The 17,508-nt window shown below is 49.8% G+C and overlaps 1 protein-coding gene across 4 annotated transcripts; it reads right to left on the reverse strand.

Moving 5' to 3' along the window:
• Nucleotides 1-571: 571 nt before the first annotated feature.
• Nucleotides 572-17,318, reverse strand: MFN2 (mitofusin 2). Of its 4 annotated transcripts, none has more exons than XM_048519131.1 (19): nt 17,260-17,318; nt 16,190-16,299; nt 14,503-14,681; nt 13,969-14,104; nt 13,415-13,577; nt 12,687-12,811; nt 12,026-12,134; nt 10,544-10,651; nt 10,219-10,372; nt 9,639-9,706; nt 9,232-9,353; nt 8,299-8,425; nt 7,222-7,326; nt 6,670-6,772; nt 5,947-6,167; nt 5,618-5,773; nt 4,619-4,815; nt 3,901-4,035; nt 572-3,400 (listed from the first exon to the last, which is right to left on the reverse strand). In XM_048519131.1, the coding sequence occupies exons 3-19, from the start codon at nt 14,675-14,677 to the stop codon at nt 3,331-3,333; spliced, it is 2,274 nt and encodes a 757-aa protein (XP_048375088.1). In that variant the 5' UTR covers nt 14,678-14,681; nt 16,190-16,299; nt 17,260-17,318; the 3' UTR covers nt 572-3,330. The 4 variants fall into 4 exon arrangements, with proteins under 4 accessions (XP_048375088.1, XP_048375089.1, XP_048375087.1 ...); XM_048519132.1 differs by having other exon boundaries at nt 17,178-17,301; XM_048519130.1 differs by lacking the exon at nt 17,260-17,318 and adding an exon at nt 16,969-17,110 and having other exon boundaries at nt 3,901-4,005; nt 4,625-4,815.
• Between the last annotated feature and the right edge of the window lie 190 nt (nt 17,319-17,508).

Consider the following 17,508-nt stretch of genomic DNA (forward strand, 5'->3'; position numbering starts at 1 on the left):
GGGTTTTCCGGGCTGTGTGGCCATGGTCTGGTGGATTTGCAAATCAGACCACCAGACCACTGCCACACAGCCCGGAAAACCCACCAGAACCAGTTGAATCCGGCCGTGAAAGCCTTCGACAATACATGGACATCTTGTTTGTACATAGGCTGTTCCAGAGAAGACCTGGATAGCTCCTGTGCTTGCAATAGCAAATCATAAATCTAGCCAGCAAAGTATTGCTAGTGCCCAGTCTCTCTGAGGTCTTGCTCTATGACACCTTCTCCACACTATGCTACAAGCACAGCATTTCATATCAGAATAAGAGGCCCCACGTAAGCACATAATCAAAGCAGCACCCTGCCAGATCAAGCCCACGGTTTCACAGCCTGTAATAAAGACGACACATTTTTTTGTAATGTGTCTACTGGAACTGAGAATCAAAAGGTACTTGGTGTTCTACCCTGCAGGCTCCATGTAACTTTTGTGGGTAAACTGTGGCAAGGAACTGACCTTGCAGGGAACAAAGAACAGTAGAGAGCTCTGAGGCAACCAACACAAGGATTTCCATCGAAGAAAGCGAAACATGGAATATTTGAGTATTTCATTGTTTATTTCTATTTCTGTGTCTGATATTAACTGTGGGCCCGTGGCAATACAATTAATTCATGCATTAAAAAGCCAAAACCCACAAACTGGCCACCTTTACATACAGCAGGCAGAAAACACCCTGTTGAGAAGATTCAATCAAAGAGGGAAACAAATATTGTAATCAAATAAGCAGCTGTAAAAAATAAAGTGCATTTGGCTAAAGGATTGGTTTCCAAGAAAACAGGAACTCTGTTCTCTAGCTTGTGGCAGCATGGCTGTCACAACGCATCTCCCAGGCCACAGAAGCGGAAGTGTCACCTGGCAACAGAATTCAGACAAGTTGCTTCTATGGAAAATCCAACAGCTTAGCGACTCGGAGAGAAGATGCCACTGGGGGATCGGAAAAGGGCAGAAAATCCCGAGCAGCTTAAAGCGTTCTCTCACCTTTGTGGCCTCTGCTATCAAAGGGCCATTTCAAAAAGAAACTGCACAGAATCTACACGTGAATTATCCCGTCTGGCAATCACAGAAAAGGAGGTTTGCTAACGAGAACCAACTGGGGAACCCACAACTGGGGCAGATGTCCCACAACCATCTGTAACTAGCTTTATGGAAGATTATCTAACCATATGCACATAACATACATGGGGCAAGTCAAGAGGCGGAGGAGGACGACTGAGTGTGCAGACCCTGGTCCTTGCTGGAGCTCACTCAATGAAGCCCTGGTAGTTTCTGTCCCTGCTATCCAGCACTAGGTGATGCAGGATGGGCAGGCAACCGCAAGACAGGATGGGGGGAGGCAACAGTATGCTCGCTCGCATGGGTGGGGGGAGAGCGGGGGCCTCACACCTATGCCACATGCATTTAAATCTGGATGTTCAGGACTTTTGTCTCCTGCAAGTTCACACAGGAGGGGGAGGATACAGGAAATGGGAACAATCCAAACTGCCCAGCTCCCGCTTCTCCCCCTTCTGACGTCACACCGAAACCAAGGAACCTATCGTACTTTTTAAAAAAGCAATCCGTCAAAGGGTACTCTCGTCACTATTATTATGCAAATAAAAATAATCCAGCCACTGTAAAGGGAACCAAAGCCATCGCAGTTGGTCAATTCTCTATGCTCTCTTAGAACCAAGCAGAACATTCTGGAACCTTCTTGCTGGGCATTTTCCATCCCCCTCTCCCATACACAGCCCTGTGGCTTTCAGGCCCAACGGGGGCTAATTCAGCAGTATTTTCTACAGCTTTGCAAACTATGGGAAAGAGGATATGTTGGCTACAAAGAGAAGGCTAATCCACAAACTTGCTCAAGAAAAAGGGAATAGACAGAAAGAGGAACAGAGGTCAACTTTCTTATTCCACTATTTGCTGATGCAGACCCCTTTCTCTTGCAAGGAAGTAAAAAAAAATCAATTTTGTTACATACTCAGGCATTCTGAACACATCCAAGGATTTACATCCTCCTCCAGATTTTGGGGGCATTTCATAGTACACAAGTATCCTCCAGCTCCCTTCAACTGTAGCTGGGCCAAATCTACACAGCCCTGTATTCTCACGCCTCCCTCTTCTCCCCAGACTATGCAAACTCAGTTTGGGTGGTGCTCGGATGCACACAGTTAGAGCCTGGGGCTGATGCTGGCATGTCCAGCTCTTGGTTTTGCAGAAGGCTGGAAAAGATGCCTCCTGGTAGCCCTCTTTGCTGCATCCATCTCTGCCCCCTCCTGCCCATTCACCCCCTCCTCTTTAGGCAAAGGCAGAAAGCAGGCAGCGGCTGCAGCTAGTGGCTCACCCAGCAAACGAGCACTGATGGCCACGCAGAATGTCAGCAGCTGCTTCCAAGCAAAGAAGCGGAGGTTGGGAGTGGCCCTTCTTCTGGCTGCTATCATAGCTGCCTTGTCTGCCCAGGTGGAAATTGTGGGGGTGGGCAGTGGGTCTGGGAGCGTGCTACATCCTGCCATGCCTGCATAGTTCCGGAGCAAAGGCAGCTGTGGATGATGCCCTATCTATCTGGGGGAGTTGGGGAGGGAACGGATATTCCTGGCGCTCTGGAGCTTTGGCAACTACCAAGCCATGCCATTCCCCTGGCATCAATCCTCAAAACCACCTCCAGCAGCGGGATATTTCAGCCTGCTCAGGATGCCGTTGTGGGAATGCCTTCTCAGAGCAGCCGGGACCTGCCTAAAATCTGTTTGCCTGCTGGACAAAGCACACCCCATCCAGCCAAAACAAACCGACATTTATTTCTATTTGATTTCCAAGAGAAGAGTGGCTGAGACTGAAATCCATTCCAAGTTGACTTAAACATGCACAGCTTTGGCTGGATCATGCCCCCATTTTGCAGAACAAGGAACTATTTGCTTTATGAAGCAAAAGAAATTCATTTTTTTAAAGGTCGGGGGCAAGTGAGAGAAGGCCAGAATAAACTTCAACCCAAATGCACCAGAAGGGAGCCAGGTAGGATTTGGATCTCTCGGAATTTCATTGGCGACTAAAACAGAAACGGGTCAGGGGCCTCCTGACTTATCGGGTAAAGGCTTCCACACAGACATGGCTGAGCTCAAGGTCCCTACCAGGAAGAGACAGGATTCTAAAGGAGAAAGGATTATCATGCGGAGGGGGAGCTGGATTCTCTCGGTCCCCTGGGGGAGACTCCCCAGCAATTAGCTTCTGCGTGTGCCCGCGAGAGCTCTCGTTGCCAAGAATGGCTTTCGCCAGTGGGTGGAACACGGGGTGAGGAACGGCTGTCCCCCTCTTCTCTGCTTATCTGCTCTGCTGCAAATACTGGTGGATGAACATGTTCAGCTCACTGTCCAGCCACCCGGCTTTATTCCTGCACAGAAGAAAGAAAGGAGGAGGAAGTTTGCTAGCAGCTGAGCATCAAAGCTTGGCAGCACCACAACCGTCATATATAACCCCCCACCCCCCCAAAGAACAAGAAGTGGCCACAGAAAACTGGTCTGTCTCCCAAAAGCAGCCTCACAAATTAAAGCATCAAAACAAAGATTAAAAACAGCAACAAACTAGCATAACAGTAATTAGAAGCGGCAGAGAAGGGGGCGAGGGGACTAGACTGTTGAGTGCCAGCAGAATGCTCTGGGAAAGGAGTTCCAAAATCAAGGTGCTACCAAAGAAAAGGCCCTGCCTCTGGCCCTCCCCCTTCCTGCTCCCAAAGCAGAAGGTGCACATGATAGGTGCACAGAAGCACTTAAAATTTAAAAGGAAAAAGCAGGATGGTAAAAAAGGCATAAAGATCCAGGCCTATCTCTTTAACACCAAGAGGAGAAATTCTCCCCACAGAACCAGCCGAGGACAGAAGCCAAAATTCTATACCTGAGCAGCTTGGCTTTGCCCTGCAGGGAATCCAAAATTTCAATTTTTTGATTCAGGGATGCGATTTCTTTCTCCAGATCTTCCCTGGTCACATCAACTTGCTGGCACAGCTGAACGAAGGTGCCAGCAAGCTCCCTGGAGATTTGCAACGGGAGAAACAAAGTTAAACAAAAAACAGAATCTCAGAAATAATAGTGAAACTGCTGTTGCGGGTTTTCCGGGCTGTGGTCTGGTACTTTTTGCTACTAATGTTTTACATTCATCTATGGCTGCTGGCATCTTTACAGGCACACCACAACAGTCGGTTTGTTCTGGCTGTGAAAGTCTTCAACTTTAGTGAAACTACTCCTGAAATCTAGAACACGCTGCCTATTTTTGCTACACTGCAACTGCCCATAAAGCAACTGAGATTAACACCCTAAGCCGTGGCCTGCAGCTGACAGCTGGTGGGTTAACAATGGCTTACAGAGGATCAACAATTATACCAGAACCAACTCAAAGTGAAATTTCAGCCCCCCAAGTCCCATTGTTTCTTGCGGAACTCATGCATTCAAGGTCTGACTGGGGTGCCCAATCACATCCACGCTTGACATCGCCTCTGCCTGCTCACAGAGAGCTTCCAGCCAGCAGCCAAGACAGGCGTACTGGCTGGAACTCCCCCAACAGGGAGACTTTTTGGCCCCCAACAGGGCAGAAGACAACAAGCCAGGTAACTCACTGCTGGACCTGGTGGCTGCAATTGGAGCCTGTGTAGCTGACAATGAGCTGCAGCTTCTCACTGGCGTACTCCACGAACTGCCGCTTGAAGGCTCTCTCCTTGGCTTTCGTGGTCCAGGTGAGCCGCTCATAAACGTACAGGAGGCCATAGAGGCCCAGGGAGAGAGCAATCAGCCTCCAGCCCACCGCCTTCCAGACCTGCAAGAAGAAGGAGTTTGGATTTATATCCCCCTTTTCTCTCCTGTAAGGAGACTCAAAGGGGCTGACAATCTCCTTGCCCTTCCCCCGCCCCCCACAACAGACACCCTGTGAGGTGGGTGGGGCTGAGAGAGCTCCCAAGAACTGTGACTAGCCCAAGGTCACACAGCTGGCATGTGTTGGAGTGCACAAGCTAATCTAGTTCACCAGATAAGCCTCCACAGCTCAAGTGACAGAGCAGGGAATCAAACCTGGTTCCCCAGTTTAGAGTGCACCTGCTCTTAACCACTAAACCACGCTGGAGAAAAGGGCTAAGAACCAGAGGGGGCAAAAAGTCTGGTCATTAAAGACAAAAATGGCCTACACTTCAGCCCCCAAACAGTGCATGTGTATGCGCACCCACGGATGAATGGCCCCCTTCTGTAGCCATCCCTGCAAGTGGGTGAAGGTTTTTCGTTTTGTTTGGCATTCCCTCCTTCCTAACCAGCGTTTTAATTGCTTTCTTTAATTGTTTATGGGTGCATTTTAGCTGTTTTTTCCCATTTTTTTTAATGATGTGTGTTTGAGGGCAGAAATCGATTTTAATGGTTTTTTAAATGTGATTTTTATCACGTGTTTTATGTCATTGGCTACTCCGTGGCCCTGGTGAGGGCAGAAAAGCAGAATATAAATTTTGTAAATAAACGAATAAATAAAACTAATGCATGTTCAAGCTTCCGCACTGAAGAGCTTGCCAGATACCCTTCTGCCTTACAGTATTGGGACCACAGCATTTGAAAGGGCTCGCCTTCCTCCAACCTACCACTCCACCAACCACAAGGATGCCCATTGAAGTCCGGGAAGTCAGTGATGCCAACCCCGTCACCATGGAGACCATCAGTTCTTCCTGGGTCAGGGAGCCCTGGGGCAGGGGAGGCAGACTGGGGTTTGCGGGAGTCAAAGGCAAAGGGCGCTGGACCTAAGTAGAACGAGGGAGAGGGAAGAGAAAGAGGTACAGTAAAAAGAAAACCAGAATGTTTCACTCTCCTGCACATCAGAGACGTCTTGCAATCCTCCAGACCAAATTCCATGTTCAAAGCTCTTGCCTACGGCTTCCAGGAAACCAGAAGGGCAAAGGCAGAGGATGCCCACCTGATCACTGTATCCCATCAAGGCCCGGCGGCCGCTCTTGGGTCCCAGAAACCGGTTCACGAGCATCGTCCAACCGAGAGAGAAATGGAACTCGATGTCTTCCTGGAAGTCGGCACAAAGCTTGTCGCAGTTGAGGTCGTAGTTCAGAGCAAATCGTTGCCGGGGGATGAGCATGTCTATCTGGCCCCGCATGGATGCCGGGAGGAGGGGCTTTAAGCCATCTTAAAAAGCAGACAAAAGGAAGTGAAGGTAGAACGTGCCTGCCTGGCTATTAGACCTTGATGGGATATTGGTTGTTGTGGCCTTTCCGGGCTGTGCGGCCGTGGTCTGGTTGATCTTGTTGCCAACACTTCGCCTGTGTCTGTGGCTGGCATCTTCAGAGGTTTATCACAGAGAGAACATAAGAACTTAAGAACTAGCCTGCTGGATCAGAGCAGAGTCCATCTAGTCCAGCACTCTGCTACTCGCAGTGGCCCACCAGGTGCCTTTGGGAGCTCACGTGCAGGATGTGAAAGCAATGGCCTTCTGCTGCTGAACTTCTCTCTGTGATACACCTCTGAAGATGCCAACTGCAAGATCTACCACACCACGGCCACACAGACCAGAAACCCCCCAACAACCAGTTGAGTCTGGCCGTGAAAGCCTTCAACAATACCCGATGGAATAAGTGTTTAACTCAGTACAAGACAGATTCGCACGCTGACATCATTTCTACTTGCTCACCTATCATTTCTTGCTGCATGGAGTGCAATGACGTCGTGATGGAGGCAGAGCATCGTTCGGACATCTTCAGACCCAGGCCCTCCTCAATGTGCCGGTGAAGTTCCTGAAAGGCAGAAGAAAGCGCCGTATTTGCACGTGGCTCAACCATCATATAGCAACTCCTGTTTTCATCTGAGCAAACACACAGCATGGAACAGCAATGGCTTTAAATTCACAGTTTAGCATTGGGAAGCCCAAGTCGGCCCATAAATGCTGGAAGCCCTACAACAGACTTTCATCCCCCAAAAATCAATTGACATTTATTACACAATGACAGGTCTATGGAAGAACTTTGATTTTAGCTGCACCCGCATACTTATTTTGATTTTATTGACCGTCTGGCAGTATACAAATCACCAAACATGTATGTGAAAGTACACAGCTTGACTGCCAAATGTGAAATACCCTCCCCAGCCCATAAATCATGCATTTGCTGGAAGCTCAAGTTCGAACGACACGCTGTAACTCCTAAAGATGGATGCAGGATAATCTGGAGGGATCTCTCTGACTCACGTTCTTGTAAACTTTGATGACAACTGGAGAGGAGTGGAAATCCAGCTGGAAATCATCCACCAACACAAAAAGCCGGCGGATCTCCTCGGCCATCGCGTTTGACACCTGCAAGTACAACCAGCAGTCACATGGATCATCTGTACTTGGAAGTCTCCAAACTCTGTTCGTTCAAAGTTTTTCCCCACCCTCTCCCGAAATACTAAAATTCACGGGCACCTAATGAAGCTCATGGCCTGATGATGCAGGACAGATAGACGGAAAAAACTTCCTCACACAATGCAGTGATGGTTACCAAGACAGATGGCTTTGAAAAGAGGTTTCACAAGTTCTCAGAAGAACAACTGGCGAACCACAACTAATAGCCATGATAGCTAAAAGGAACTTCCATGGTCAAAGGCAGTGTACCCTTGAATACCAGCATTCACCATGGGAAACAGCAAACAGGATGCTGGAATACACAGCCTGTGGTCTGCTATGCTCTGCAGAAAGAAGAGCCAAACGGCAGCCAATTGAGTAATATGCTCATCTGGGCTTAACTGGATTAATTACTCTGCGTTCCATGGGGAAGAACATCACTGCATGCCCATCTCCCTGATCACAGTACTCCAGCCCCTTCTGGCTTCAATTGGGTCTGCCAGAAAAGAACATGGGATGTAGTGGGACATAATAGTTAAAAGTGTGTTTGACTTGGGTTCAAACTGCCAAGGTCTACCAATCTTGATCCTCCTTGATCTCAGATTGCAAATGCCTTAGCAGACCAGGTGCTCAGGAGCAGCAGCAGCCGCAGAAGGGCATTGCTTTCACCTCCTGCCTGTGAGCTCCCAAAGGCACCTGGTGGGCCACTGCGAGTAGCAGAGAGCTGGACTAGATGGACTCTGGTCTGATGCAACAGGCTTGTTCTTATGTTCTTAAGGTCATGGGCGGGGCGGCTTCAGCAGCCATCTCTCTCAGCTCAGCCAATTTCACAGGACTGCTGAAGCCCCGAGATGTCTAAAGAGAGAGCCAGGCCCACATGGCAGCAGCGTGCCACCAGCCCCCACGTCCAAAGGCCACCTTCTGTGGGACGGCTGGCCTCACCTGCCGCTCCACTTCTTCTGTGATCTGTTTGATCTTCAGCTTGTAGTCGTGAGTGAGCAATTCCAGCTGCTTATCAATGAAGCCCAGGCGGTCCTGACGATCCTCGCGCATCTCTAGGCAGTAAATCCTGAAGGGGAGAAGAACAAGGAATCTGTCAGGGGAGAGTAGAAGGCGAACCCCACGTGTGTCCTGTGGCAAGATCAGGCATCTCTTGCCTCCAGTGGCACCATTAAAATTAGGCTGCTACAAATGCCAAAAGAGAGGCAACAGGGAACCTCGGCAGCCAACAATGCTAGGCTCATTCTGCACATGCAGAATAATGCACTTTCAAACTGCTTTCAGCGCTCTTTGAAGCTGTGCGGAATGGCAAAATCCACTTGCAAACAGTTGTGAAAGTGGTTTGAAAACGCATTATTTTGCTTGTGCGAAAGGGGCCCTAGATTCCTCATGTACCTAAGTTCACAGGACAAAATGCAGGAGAGCCCTAAATTTTCACCTTCAGTGCTAGAACATTTGCGGTCAACCCGACACCATCCCACCTGTTGTTCGCTCAAGCACCACGCCCAAAAGTTGGTTAATGACCCATCCCTTTGCCCACAGAACCATTCACTCTGGTGTAGCAGTCAGGGTAGGACCTGGGAGAACCAGGTTCGAATCCCCCCTCTGCCATGGAAACTGGCAGGGTGACCTTGGGTTGGTTACACACTCTCAGCCTGGTGTACCTTGCAGTGTTGTTGTGGTGAAGATAAAGTGGAAGAGGGGAGAATGACATTCTGGGTCTCAGTTGGTCAGACAGACAGGGTAGAAATAAGGAGGAAATACAATTAAAATCCTGGGCACTCATGCCCTTTTTTTGCCCCACATCTTTGCCAGGGAATCCTCAACCTGCCTCACACTTGCCCACCTGTGGGCACAACCCCCACGGCCACTCACCTCTGCTCTTGGGCGGCCACGTGCACGCAGTCCATGATGTGTCGAACCTCCTCAGCAATCTGCTTGGCACGGACCGTGTGCTGCTCAAACTTCGTCTTCACGGCTGACTGTGAGATGCACTCCTGGGTAGGCAAAGGAAGGAAGCTCTGAAGGGGGCTAAAAGGAGGTAAGAGCCAGGGGCGGAGCGAGGGGAAACTGCGCCCAGGGCACACGCACGCCCTGCACCCCTGCCACGGCACCGCTCGTCCCAGAACACCCCCACCCCGCCCGCTTTACTGTGCATTTTAATTCCTTTTAATGCAAAGCTTCATTTTAAAAAATAAGGCAGAATAAAAATATTTCCACAAACAGAAACAATGTTTTCTGCACGCATTGACCAAACAAGGCAACCAGCCGATGACGCTCACCTCAAATCTTCTCTCAAAGTTCTGGAATTCAAACATCCGCACTTGGAAGCCTTCAGCCAGGGCCCCCCCTAGGCGAAAGGGCACCGAAGAACCCACGTGAGCCCAAGTTGTTCTCTCCTCTTTCCCAGAGGCCAAATCCCCCAAATTCTGTTCCTGAGGAAAGGGCTATGCAGGCAGGGACAGGCCTGATTTTAAATGGCTGCAGTCGCCAGAGGCAAGACGCATATGCCTCAGGCATATCTCTGGGGAGAAGGGTAAAACTGGACCTTCATTTCTGCCCCGAGGACCTGGCCAAAGGGTGAGGGAAAAGCTATTTGTCTGGGTGGATGGAAATATTTATGAGGCAACCTGCCACCAACTACTTAGCAGGCGACAAATTCAGCTCCCAAAGAGCTTGAAGACAGGGGGCATCAAGGATCCGAACTGTTTCTTAAACTCCAGGGCAAGGGGCGGAGCTATGGGGGCACATATGAAAAAGGCTGAGTGGAGACTGGGCCAGTGGCGATCCAGGGTCTCTGAGGGGCCAGGGAGTAAGCAACGCACTGTGCCTTTCTCTGCTCAACGGACAGGCCTCTCTCACCCCCTTCGGGCATCCCCTGAGCCTTCTGGATCCGGGCACTCAGAACTTCCTTTGCTGAAACAAAGAAGATCCGGTCGCCGGCCTGAGCACGATCCACCACTCCGAGCTCGTCCACCAAAAAGCTGGTGCAGCGCTCCATGTGCTGCCGACGTACCTAATGAGAGAAAAAAAGCCTTGTGAAGGTCTGTAGAGTCACAGGTGTTTCAGGAGAGAATGTCTGCCCCTCACCCCTCCAATTCCAGCATTGCTTGGTGCAAGTTGCAAGATGACAGGTTCTTTTCCTTCAAAGGAAGGAGAACAATCAATTTTTTACAAAAGCCCCCACCTCTTCCATATACTCTGGTTCAGAAGCAGAAGCATCCCATCGGTTATTCAAGATGAAGATGTTTGGCCGAGACAGGCGAGCGTTCACTTTGTGGAAGAACTGCTTCTCCTGCAGGTAAGAGCCAAAAACAGCAGATCAGGGTGCAAAAGGGGTCAAGGGAGCCACAGGGCCAAGCACTATGCTGCAGGCCCAAGATTCCCCCCTTTTTGGGGCACTGGGGTCACCAGCAAGTTGCACTGCTTGTGTAAAAAACCATGTCGCAAATCCTAAAAACCATTCCATGTTCAAGACAGTTTAAAAAAACCCTGTAATGTAACTCTTTTACAATGGATTTTTCCAAAATTATTATGGACTCTGCTCAATACTATGGGGTTAAGGTTGCTGGAGCTTGAATCCTACCATGTAATCTTGCATCATTTAATGTGTCATGTTAACTCTTATGCTTTGCTGCAATTCTGTATTTTAGAACTATATTTAAAGCAATATAAGAGTCCAGATGACAATTATTAACACATTTGTTTGAATGTGATGTTTGAACACAAAACCAGCAACCAAGGAAAGACACTTCAGGGCTAAGCGCAGGCATAAAGGACACAACAACCCAGAAAATCACTAGTTTAAAGGAAAGGAATAGATCTGGATTCAGTGCATCCTATAACTGGCAAGCGTGAATAGTGAAACTAAGGAAATGGGTAAGTCACCATGAAACAGGCATTTACTTGGGAACCCATCTGTAATGTTTTATGGATTTGAGCTGTATGTATCTCACATGAACTGTCTGGCACTTGTTGATGTTATAGGGTTTGACTATTTTTGGGATGTGATTCTTGGACATGCTATTGTCTTATGCGTGTGATTCTCTATTTTGACTACACATATGAATTATTAAATTAGCATGGTAAAAGGTCTGGAATCCATGCCCTATGAGGAGAGACTTAGGAAGATGGGTATGTTTAGTTTGACAAATAGAAGGTTAAGAGGTGACATGATAGCTGTGTTTAGATATCTGAAGGGATGTCATGTTGGTGAGGGAGCAGGATTGTTTTCTGCTGCCTCAGAGACTAGGACACAGAGTAATGGGTTCAAGGTGAAGTGAAAGAGATTCCACGTAAACATCAAGAAAAACTTCCTGACATTAAGGGCTGTTCGACAGTGGAATGCACTGCCTCGGGGTGTGGTGAAGTCTCCTTCTTTGGAGGTTTTTAAAGAGAGGCTGGATGACCATATGTCAGGAGTGCTTTAATTATGTGTTCCTGCATTGCAGGGGGTTGGACTTCATGGCCCTTGGGATCTCTTCCAACTCTATGATTTTATGCTACATAATTGTGTACTATCTAGTTTCATGGGCAAAAGGGCTGGATTCTAAAAGAAAAAGAATTCCCAGGCAAGGGCCAGAATCAGCACCCAACAAATCCTCTTTAAGCTTATTCAATTATCGCTCTACAAGATTAACCTCAGAGCAGACAACAGGCCAGGCCTTACTGTTTGCATCAGCGTGGACTCCGAGTTGGCCACCAACACGAAAACATCAGCATCCAAGCAAAACTTATCAATCCAGCTGTCTAGTTCAGTGGTGACATCAATTCCTGGGCTAAATGTGAACCAAAAAACAGTAAAATGCAGACTTATTCAAGCAGCAATCAGTTCTCCCTCCTAGCATTTTAAAAATAACAGCCGCCGTTCTGTGAACAACAGCCTGTCCCAAACGTCTCTTAAACTGAAGACAGGATTGCAAACTGTCAAAGCCAGCAAAAGCTGAAACAAAAATCGCCTCATGAGATTAATATTTTTGCATAAATAATCTGATAATTTGATCAGAAAAAAAATCAGAAAATGCAGTGATTAACAATAAAGCTTAGCAACTTGGAAGGGGGGGGGCACCTGTCTAAAGCGGAAGCAGCTTTAAAAGCAACCGGCAGTTCAAGCAATTATCCAAACCTCCTGCAGAGCTGGCTTAGCTGGCTGCAATTAGCTGGCTGGAGAATCCAGCTTATAAACACACTCCTGTTAAATTGCACGGCCAGACACAATGTGATGAACAAAATGCGGTAAAGCTCCTACTGTTATTTGTGTGGCGCTTGGTCACTCTCATTTCTGGATGGTCCCCCGGCCCAAGTGAAGGGAGACGGGGACGGCCTCTTACCTGTCCATCAAAACCAGGTCATCCTTCAAAAGTGGGCACTTGGAATTGGGCCACATGACGCTCACGAGGCTGCCGGCCGTCAGGAGCTCGTCTTGGTGGAGGGCGTGAGCCAGTTGGTTGACCGTCTAGGGACGACATTTGTTATTGTGGCAGACTTTGCAGCAACTGGAAACAGCGGTTGCTGTTTGGAGCTCGATTCGGGGCTGCCGAGAGGGTGGGAACAGGGGCCCAGTTTGGTCTGGGGGCCGGGGGAGCCTGACAAGGTCACACAGCAGCAGCTGATCTGTTCCAAACAAGAGCATTTGGGGGTGGGGGTTGGTGGCGGCAGCCATGCCTTGATTCACATCAAAATTACTACTCTGAAGCTTAGAAGGCTGTTAACTAATGAGAATAGATGGGGAAACCCCTGCGACTGAACACCCATCAGCAAGTTTCACCCACACCATGTCATGTGGTTGCTGTCAAGTGGGTTAGTGGAAGAGGCCATTGTTGGTCTGTCTTCAGCTAGTGGTGGCGAACCTTTGGCACTCCAGATGTTATGGACTACAATTCCCATCAGCCCCTGCCAGCATGGCCAATTGGCCAATTGGGGCTGATGGGAATTGTAGTCCATAACATCTGGAGTGCCAAAGGTCCGCCACCACTAGAATAAAAAAAGCATAACAAGGGTAAGCAGGTTCAAGTTTAGGGGGAACGGGGGCTGGACTTCTCTCCAGACAGACACCCACCTTGACGCTTTTCTTCTCTTCGGAGCCCTCTGTGAGCAGGAAGGCATCGTGGCCGTCTGTCCCCTCCACGCGGAGGAAGCAATTGGTGGTGTGCCCAATGCCGGAGGGGAGGACCTTATCCCACAACATTGCATTTATGACAGTGCTTTTTCCATTGCTTGTCCTGAGAGAGGTACAAAAATTGTTTGCAGACTGGTGGAAAGGAAGGCCGATTTTGTCCCCTACCACTCCTCCAAGGAATGGAAGAATGCCGCCTTCACAAGAACCCTGCGATGCCAGGCTGAAAGTGGGATTTGACAAGCCCAGCGAATTTGTTTTGCAGCTCAGAAAGGACTTGCACCCAGGTCTCCCTGCCCCAAGCCCAGGGCTTCACCTGTAAGTCTGGCTTTCCTGGCCAAAAATAAAACAGGGGACTGACTAAATGAGACCAGAAGTCCCCATTCCCACCAGCAAAGGCACATAACAGCTCCAGGTGCCCCAATCCTCCCCCTTCGCTGCTTCTGGTGCCAAATTCCTTACTGGACACGGCGAGTGGAGCCGCCCGACTGACTCACCTCCCAAAAAAGGCCACCTTCATGTGCCGCCGGGCCAGCACTTCGCTGATCCCGCTGACCTTGGACAGGTAACCCTTCACCTCCTGCACCTGCTCTTCTGTGGTGACGGGGTCCAGCTCCACATTCTTGTGTGTTTCTGAAACCACAAAAGGGAACCATGGCTGAGGCCTCAGGTGGAAGGACAGGAGTGTGTGCAGGCTCCATTCCCAGCATCTCCAGCTGAAGGGTCTCCTGGGGCAGCCGTCGTTGGGAAGGGCCCCTCTCTGCTTGGAGGTCTGGCGAGGCGCAGGGCGCAACTGAGCCAGAGGGGTCCCCAGACTGACCAAAAGGAAAAGTCAGCCTCGCGGGCAGGGCCACTTCTTGGCAGTTCCACGCCTGTTTTGCAGGCAAAGGGCCTCGAGGGCAATTTCCAGGGATCTCCAACAATCCCAGGCTGCAGGTCCTGATAAACAGAATTCTCTCCCTGAAGGGAGCGGCTGTCGACCCAAACAATGAACCCAAAGGAAGCAGGCCAGGAGAACTCCGATTCCATACCCTCCAGAAACGTGGTGCTTTCCTGGACGTAGGCCCCCAGCTGCTCGAAGATGCCATTGATCTTCTTCTTGGCAGTGACAAAGTGCTTCAGCGGGGAGGCGGTCGCGTCCGCCATGTGTCTCTTGTCCTTCTTGCTGGCGTGGATGGACTTGGAGCGGGAGAACAAGACGGACATCTCGCTGCAGGGCCGGGCAGGGAAGCAAGAGACAAGCAGCTCAGTAAACGCGTTAGATTTGTTATGAGCACAACGTAGAGGCAGCCAAGCCTTGGAAAGGGCTTCCCTTCACAAGCGTGCCTAAGTCTTCTTTTTTTCCTCCTGCTGGCAGAGGCCTATTAATGGCTACTAACTGTGGTCACTAAATGGAACCTTCATGAGCAAGCACAGGCTACCTTTTGATACCAGAGGTGAGCAACAGAGGAGAGCAATGATTTCAGTTCCTGCCTCTGGACTTCCCAAAGATCAAGAGATTGTGACAGACACAAAGGAGATGGATAGGATGAACCTTGCAACTCCCATAGTATTACCCTGTTTCCCCGAATACAAGACATCCCCGGAAAATAAGACGTAGTAGAGGTTTTGCTGAAGTGCGAAATATAAGGCATCCCCCAAAAGTAAGACGTAGCAAAGTTTTTGTTTGGAAGCATGCCTGACAAATAGAATACAGAAATATACGACATCCCCTGAAAATGACATAGCGCATCTTTGGGAGCAAAAATTAATATAAGACACTGTCTTATATTCGGGGAAACACAGTATTATTAATTTAAGCTGCCATAACCAGGGAAAAAAGGCAGGATCAAAGAGATGGAAATTCAACGGGGCAGGCAGGGAGAGGAAGGATGACGGAGAAATCCTCATTGAACATCCTGCATTCCGTCCCCACGCAGGCTTAGCATTAAAGAGCTCAATTTTCAAAAGAGATAATTTATGAGCAACACACAGCAGATGCCCCACCACTTTTACAAAATGACACGTTTGCATTCATTTATTTACATTCCACTTTTCTCTCCAGTTGAGACTCAAAGCTTCTCCACCCCTCCGTTCTCCCATAACAACAACCCTATGAGGTAGGGCAGAGTGAGAATGTGTAACAGGCCCAAGCTCCCTTAGATTTCCATGACAACATCAGGTGGGATAGAATTTTTTTTTAAATAGACAGAGTTTGTTTCATGTAACCATTCCCACTGAGAAAGAAGGCAGTGTCACTTAGAGGTAGAGCATGTGATTCACATTCACAAGGGATCTAGCATCAGAGAGACATTAGGACTTTGCTGCAGGTGTTTTGAGATCTTAAATTGGGGATTGTCTATCTTCACCTCTTAAACCCATTAGCTTAGATAACTTATTGCCACAAGAGGCCAGCAGCTTAGTTAGCACTGAAAAGGGATTAGACCAGTTCAGAGAGGTCACACAGTTCTAACTATGGCTATTAAAGCAGATCACTGAAAAGAAATCACATCTGTAGGGGACATATACATCTGGATACCAGGCATGGTGGAAGGGGGCAAACAAGGGAAGGCCACGTGTGAGAATCAAGAGACTGCTGGACAAATTTGGGGCAGTCTGATGGAGCTTTGATCTGGCCCTGAAAAGCAAACGGCAAGCAGATTCCTCCCCAACCTATACCAGGCCTACATTAGCAACCCCCCTCCCCCCCGCCACATCCCAACCAGCCATCCCACTGACTTTGAAGATGCGGGTTGGATTTTCACAAGCCAGACATGGTTCTCGTATCCGTTCCCGAGAGGCGGGAAGACCACGGCAGCTGCAACACAAGGCTGGATCCAGCTGTTTTCCTGCAACCACAAAAAGAGAATGCATCGGTGAATGCCCAGGGCCTGACCTCTCCGTCTTAGACCTTCCAGGGGTTGAGGGAATATCCTCACTTTGTTGGGGCGCCATCATGCCGCCATGCTCCAGCTTGCTCGTGGCCTAGGGCAGGGGACACACTGTTCCAGCTGTCCCTTGCCCAGGGGCATCATGCTTTGCCTCCACCTGCTTCCTGACACACCAAGCACAAACAAAGCCATGCTCTCCTGCAGCACCACCCACGTGCCTTCCATGACATGCAAAACGCCCAAAGCAGCTGCCCCTGTGCATTCTGCATACACGCATGAACTCTGTTGCCAATGCCCCACATACATGCTAACTCACCCCGCAGTGAGGCAGAGACAAAGAGATCTACTGTAGGGTTGTCCAGCTCTGGCCCTCCATATGTTTATGCACTATGATTCCCATCAGCCAATGGAAGTGCATGAACATATGGAGAGCCAGAGCTGGACAACCCTGTGTTTAAACCTTCCCACCTCAGCAAGCAGCCCTGATACTTCCCAGACCTACCCCATGTGTGTCCAGATGTTCATGCACTACGATTCCCATCAGCCCCTGCCACCAGGCAAACGGAGCTGCCTTTGCACATGTTCTGGATAACCTCTGGAACCACCGCCCTGAACACGCGCACCTACCTGCAGCCAGCTCCCAAAGCTGAGTGCCCAAGGCTGGGGCGTGGCCAGCAACCTATCCCCTGCCAACCCGTGTCTTCTACACGTGAACGACCTGCATGCCCAAAACATGCCTTTCTTTGCTCGCGTGACAGCACCGGACACGCTTCCGCCTTCCCCTCCGCCCCGCCCCAAGTTCACACGAGTGTGCAAAGAGAGCAGGGCCCCCGCACCCGAGAGGCCGTCCGTCTCCTCTGCACGCGGTGACACGCGTCACGGCCCCTCGCTGGCGTCCAGGGCAACTTCCCCGCTCACCTTCAACCTCCTTTCCCTTTGCGCCGAAGCAGGTCGGAACCCAGCCCCGGGAACTGAGCGTCGGCGGAGAGCGCCTGCCGTGACGTCACTCCACCTGCGACAACCCCGGCCCCGCTGCCCCATGGGAACTGTAGTTTTCTTTCTGCATCCCAGCCCACGGCGTCCCGTTCCCCATCCCAAGGGGAGAAGTGGAGGGGTGCCAACCTCCCGGGGGAGGGGGCGAGGTGCTTCACAGAGAGGAGTTTCGTT

Source organism: Sphaerodactylus townsendi, linkage group LG16 (genome assembly GCF_021028975.2).
Source record: "Sphaerodactylus townsendi isolate TG3544 linkage group LG16, MPM_Stown_v2.3, whole genome shotgun sequence".
In the NCBI taxonomy this organism is placed as follows: Eukaryota; Metazoa; Chordata; class Lepidosauria; order Squamata; family Sphaerodactylidae; genus Sphaerodactylus; species Sphaerodactylus townsendi.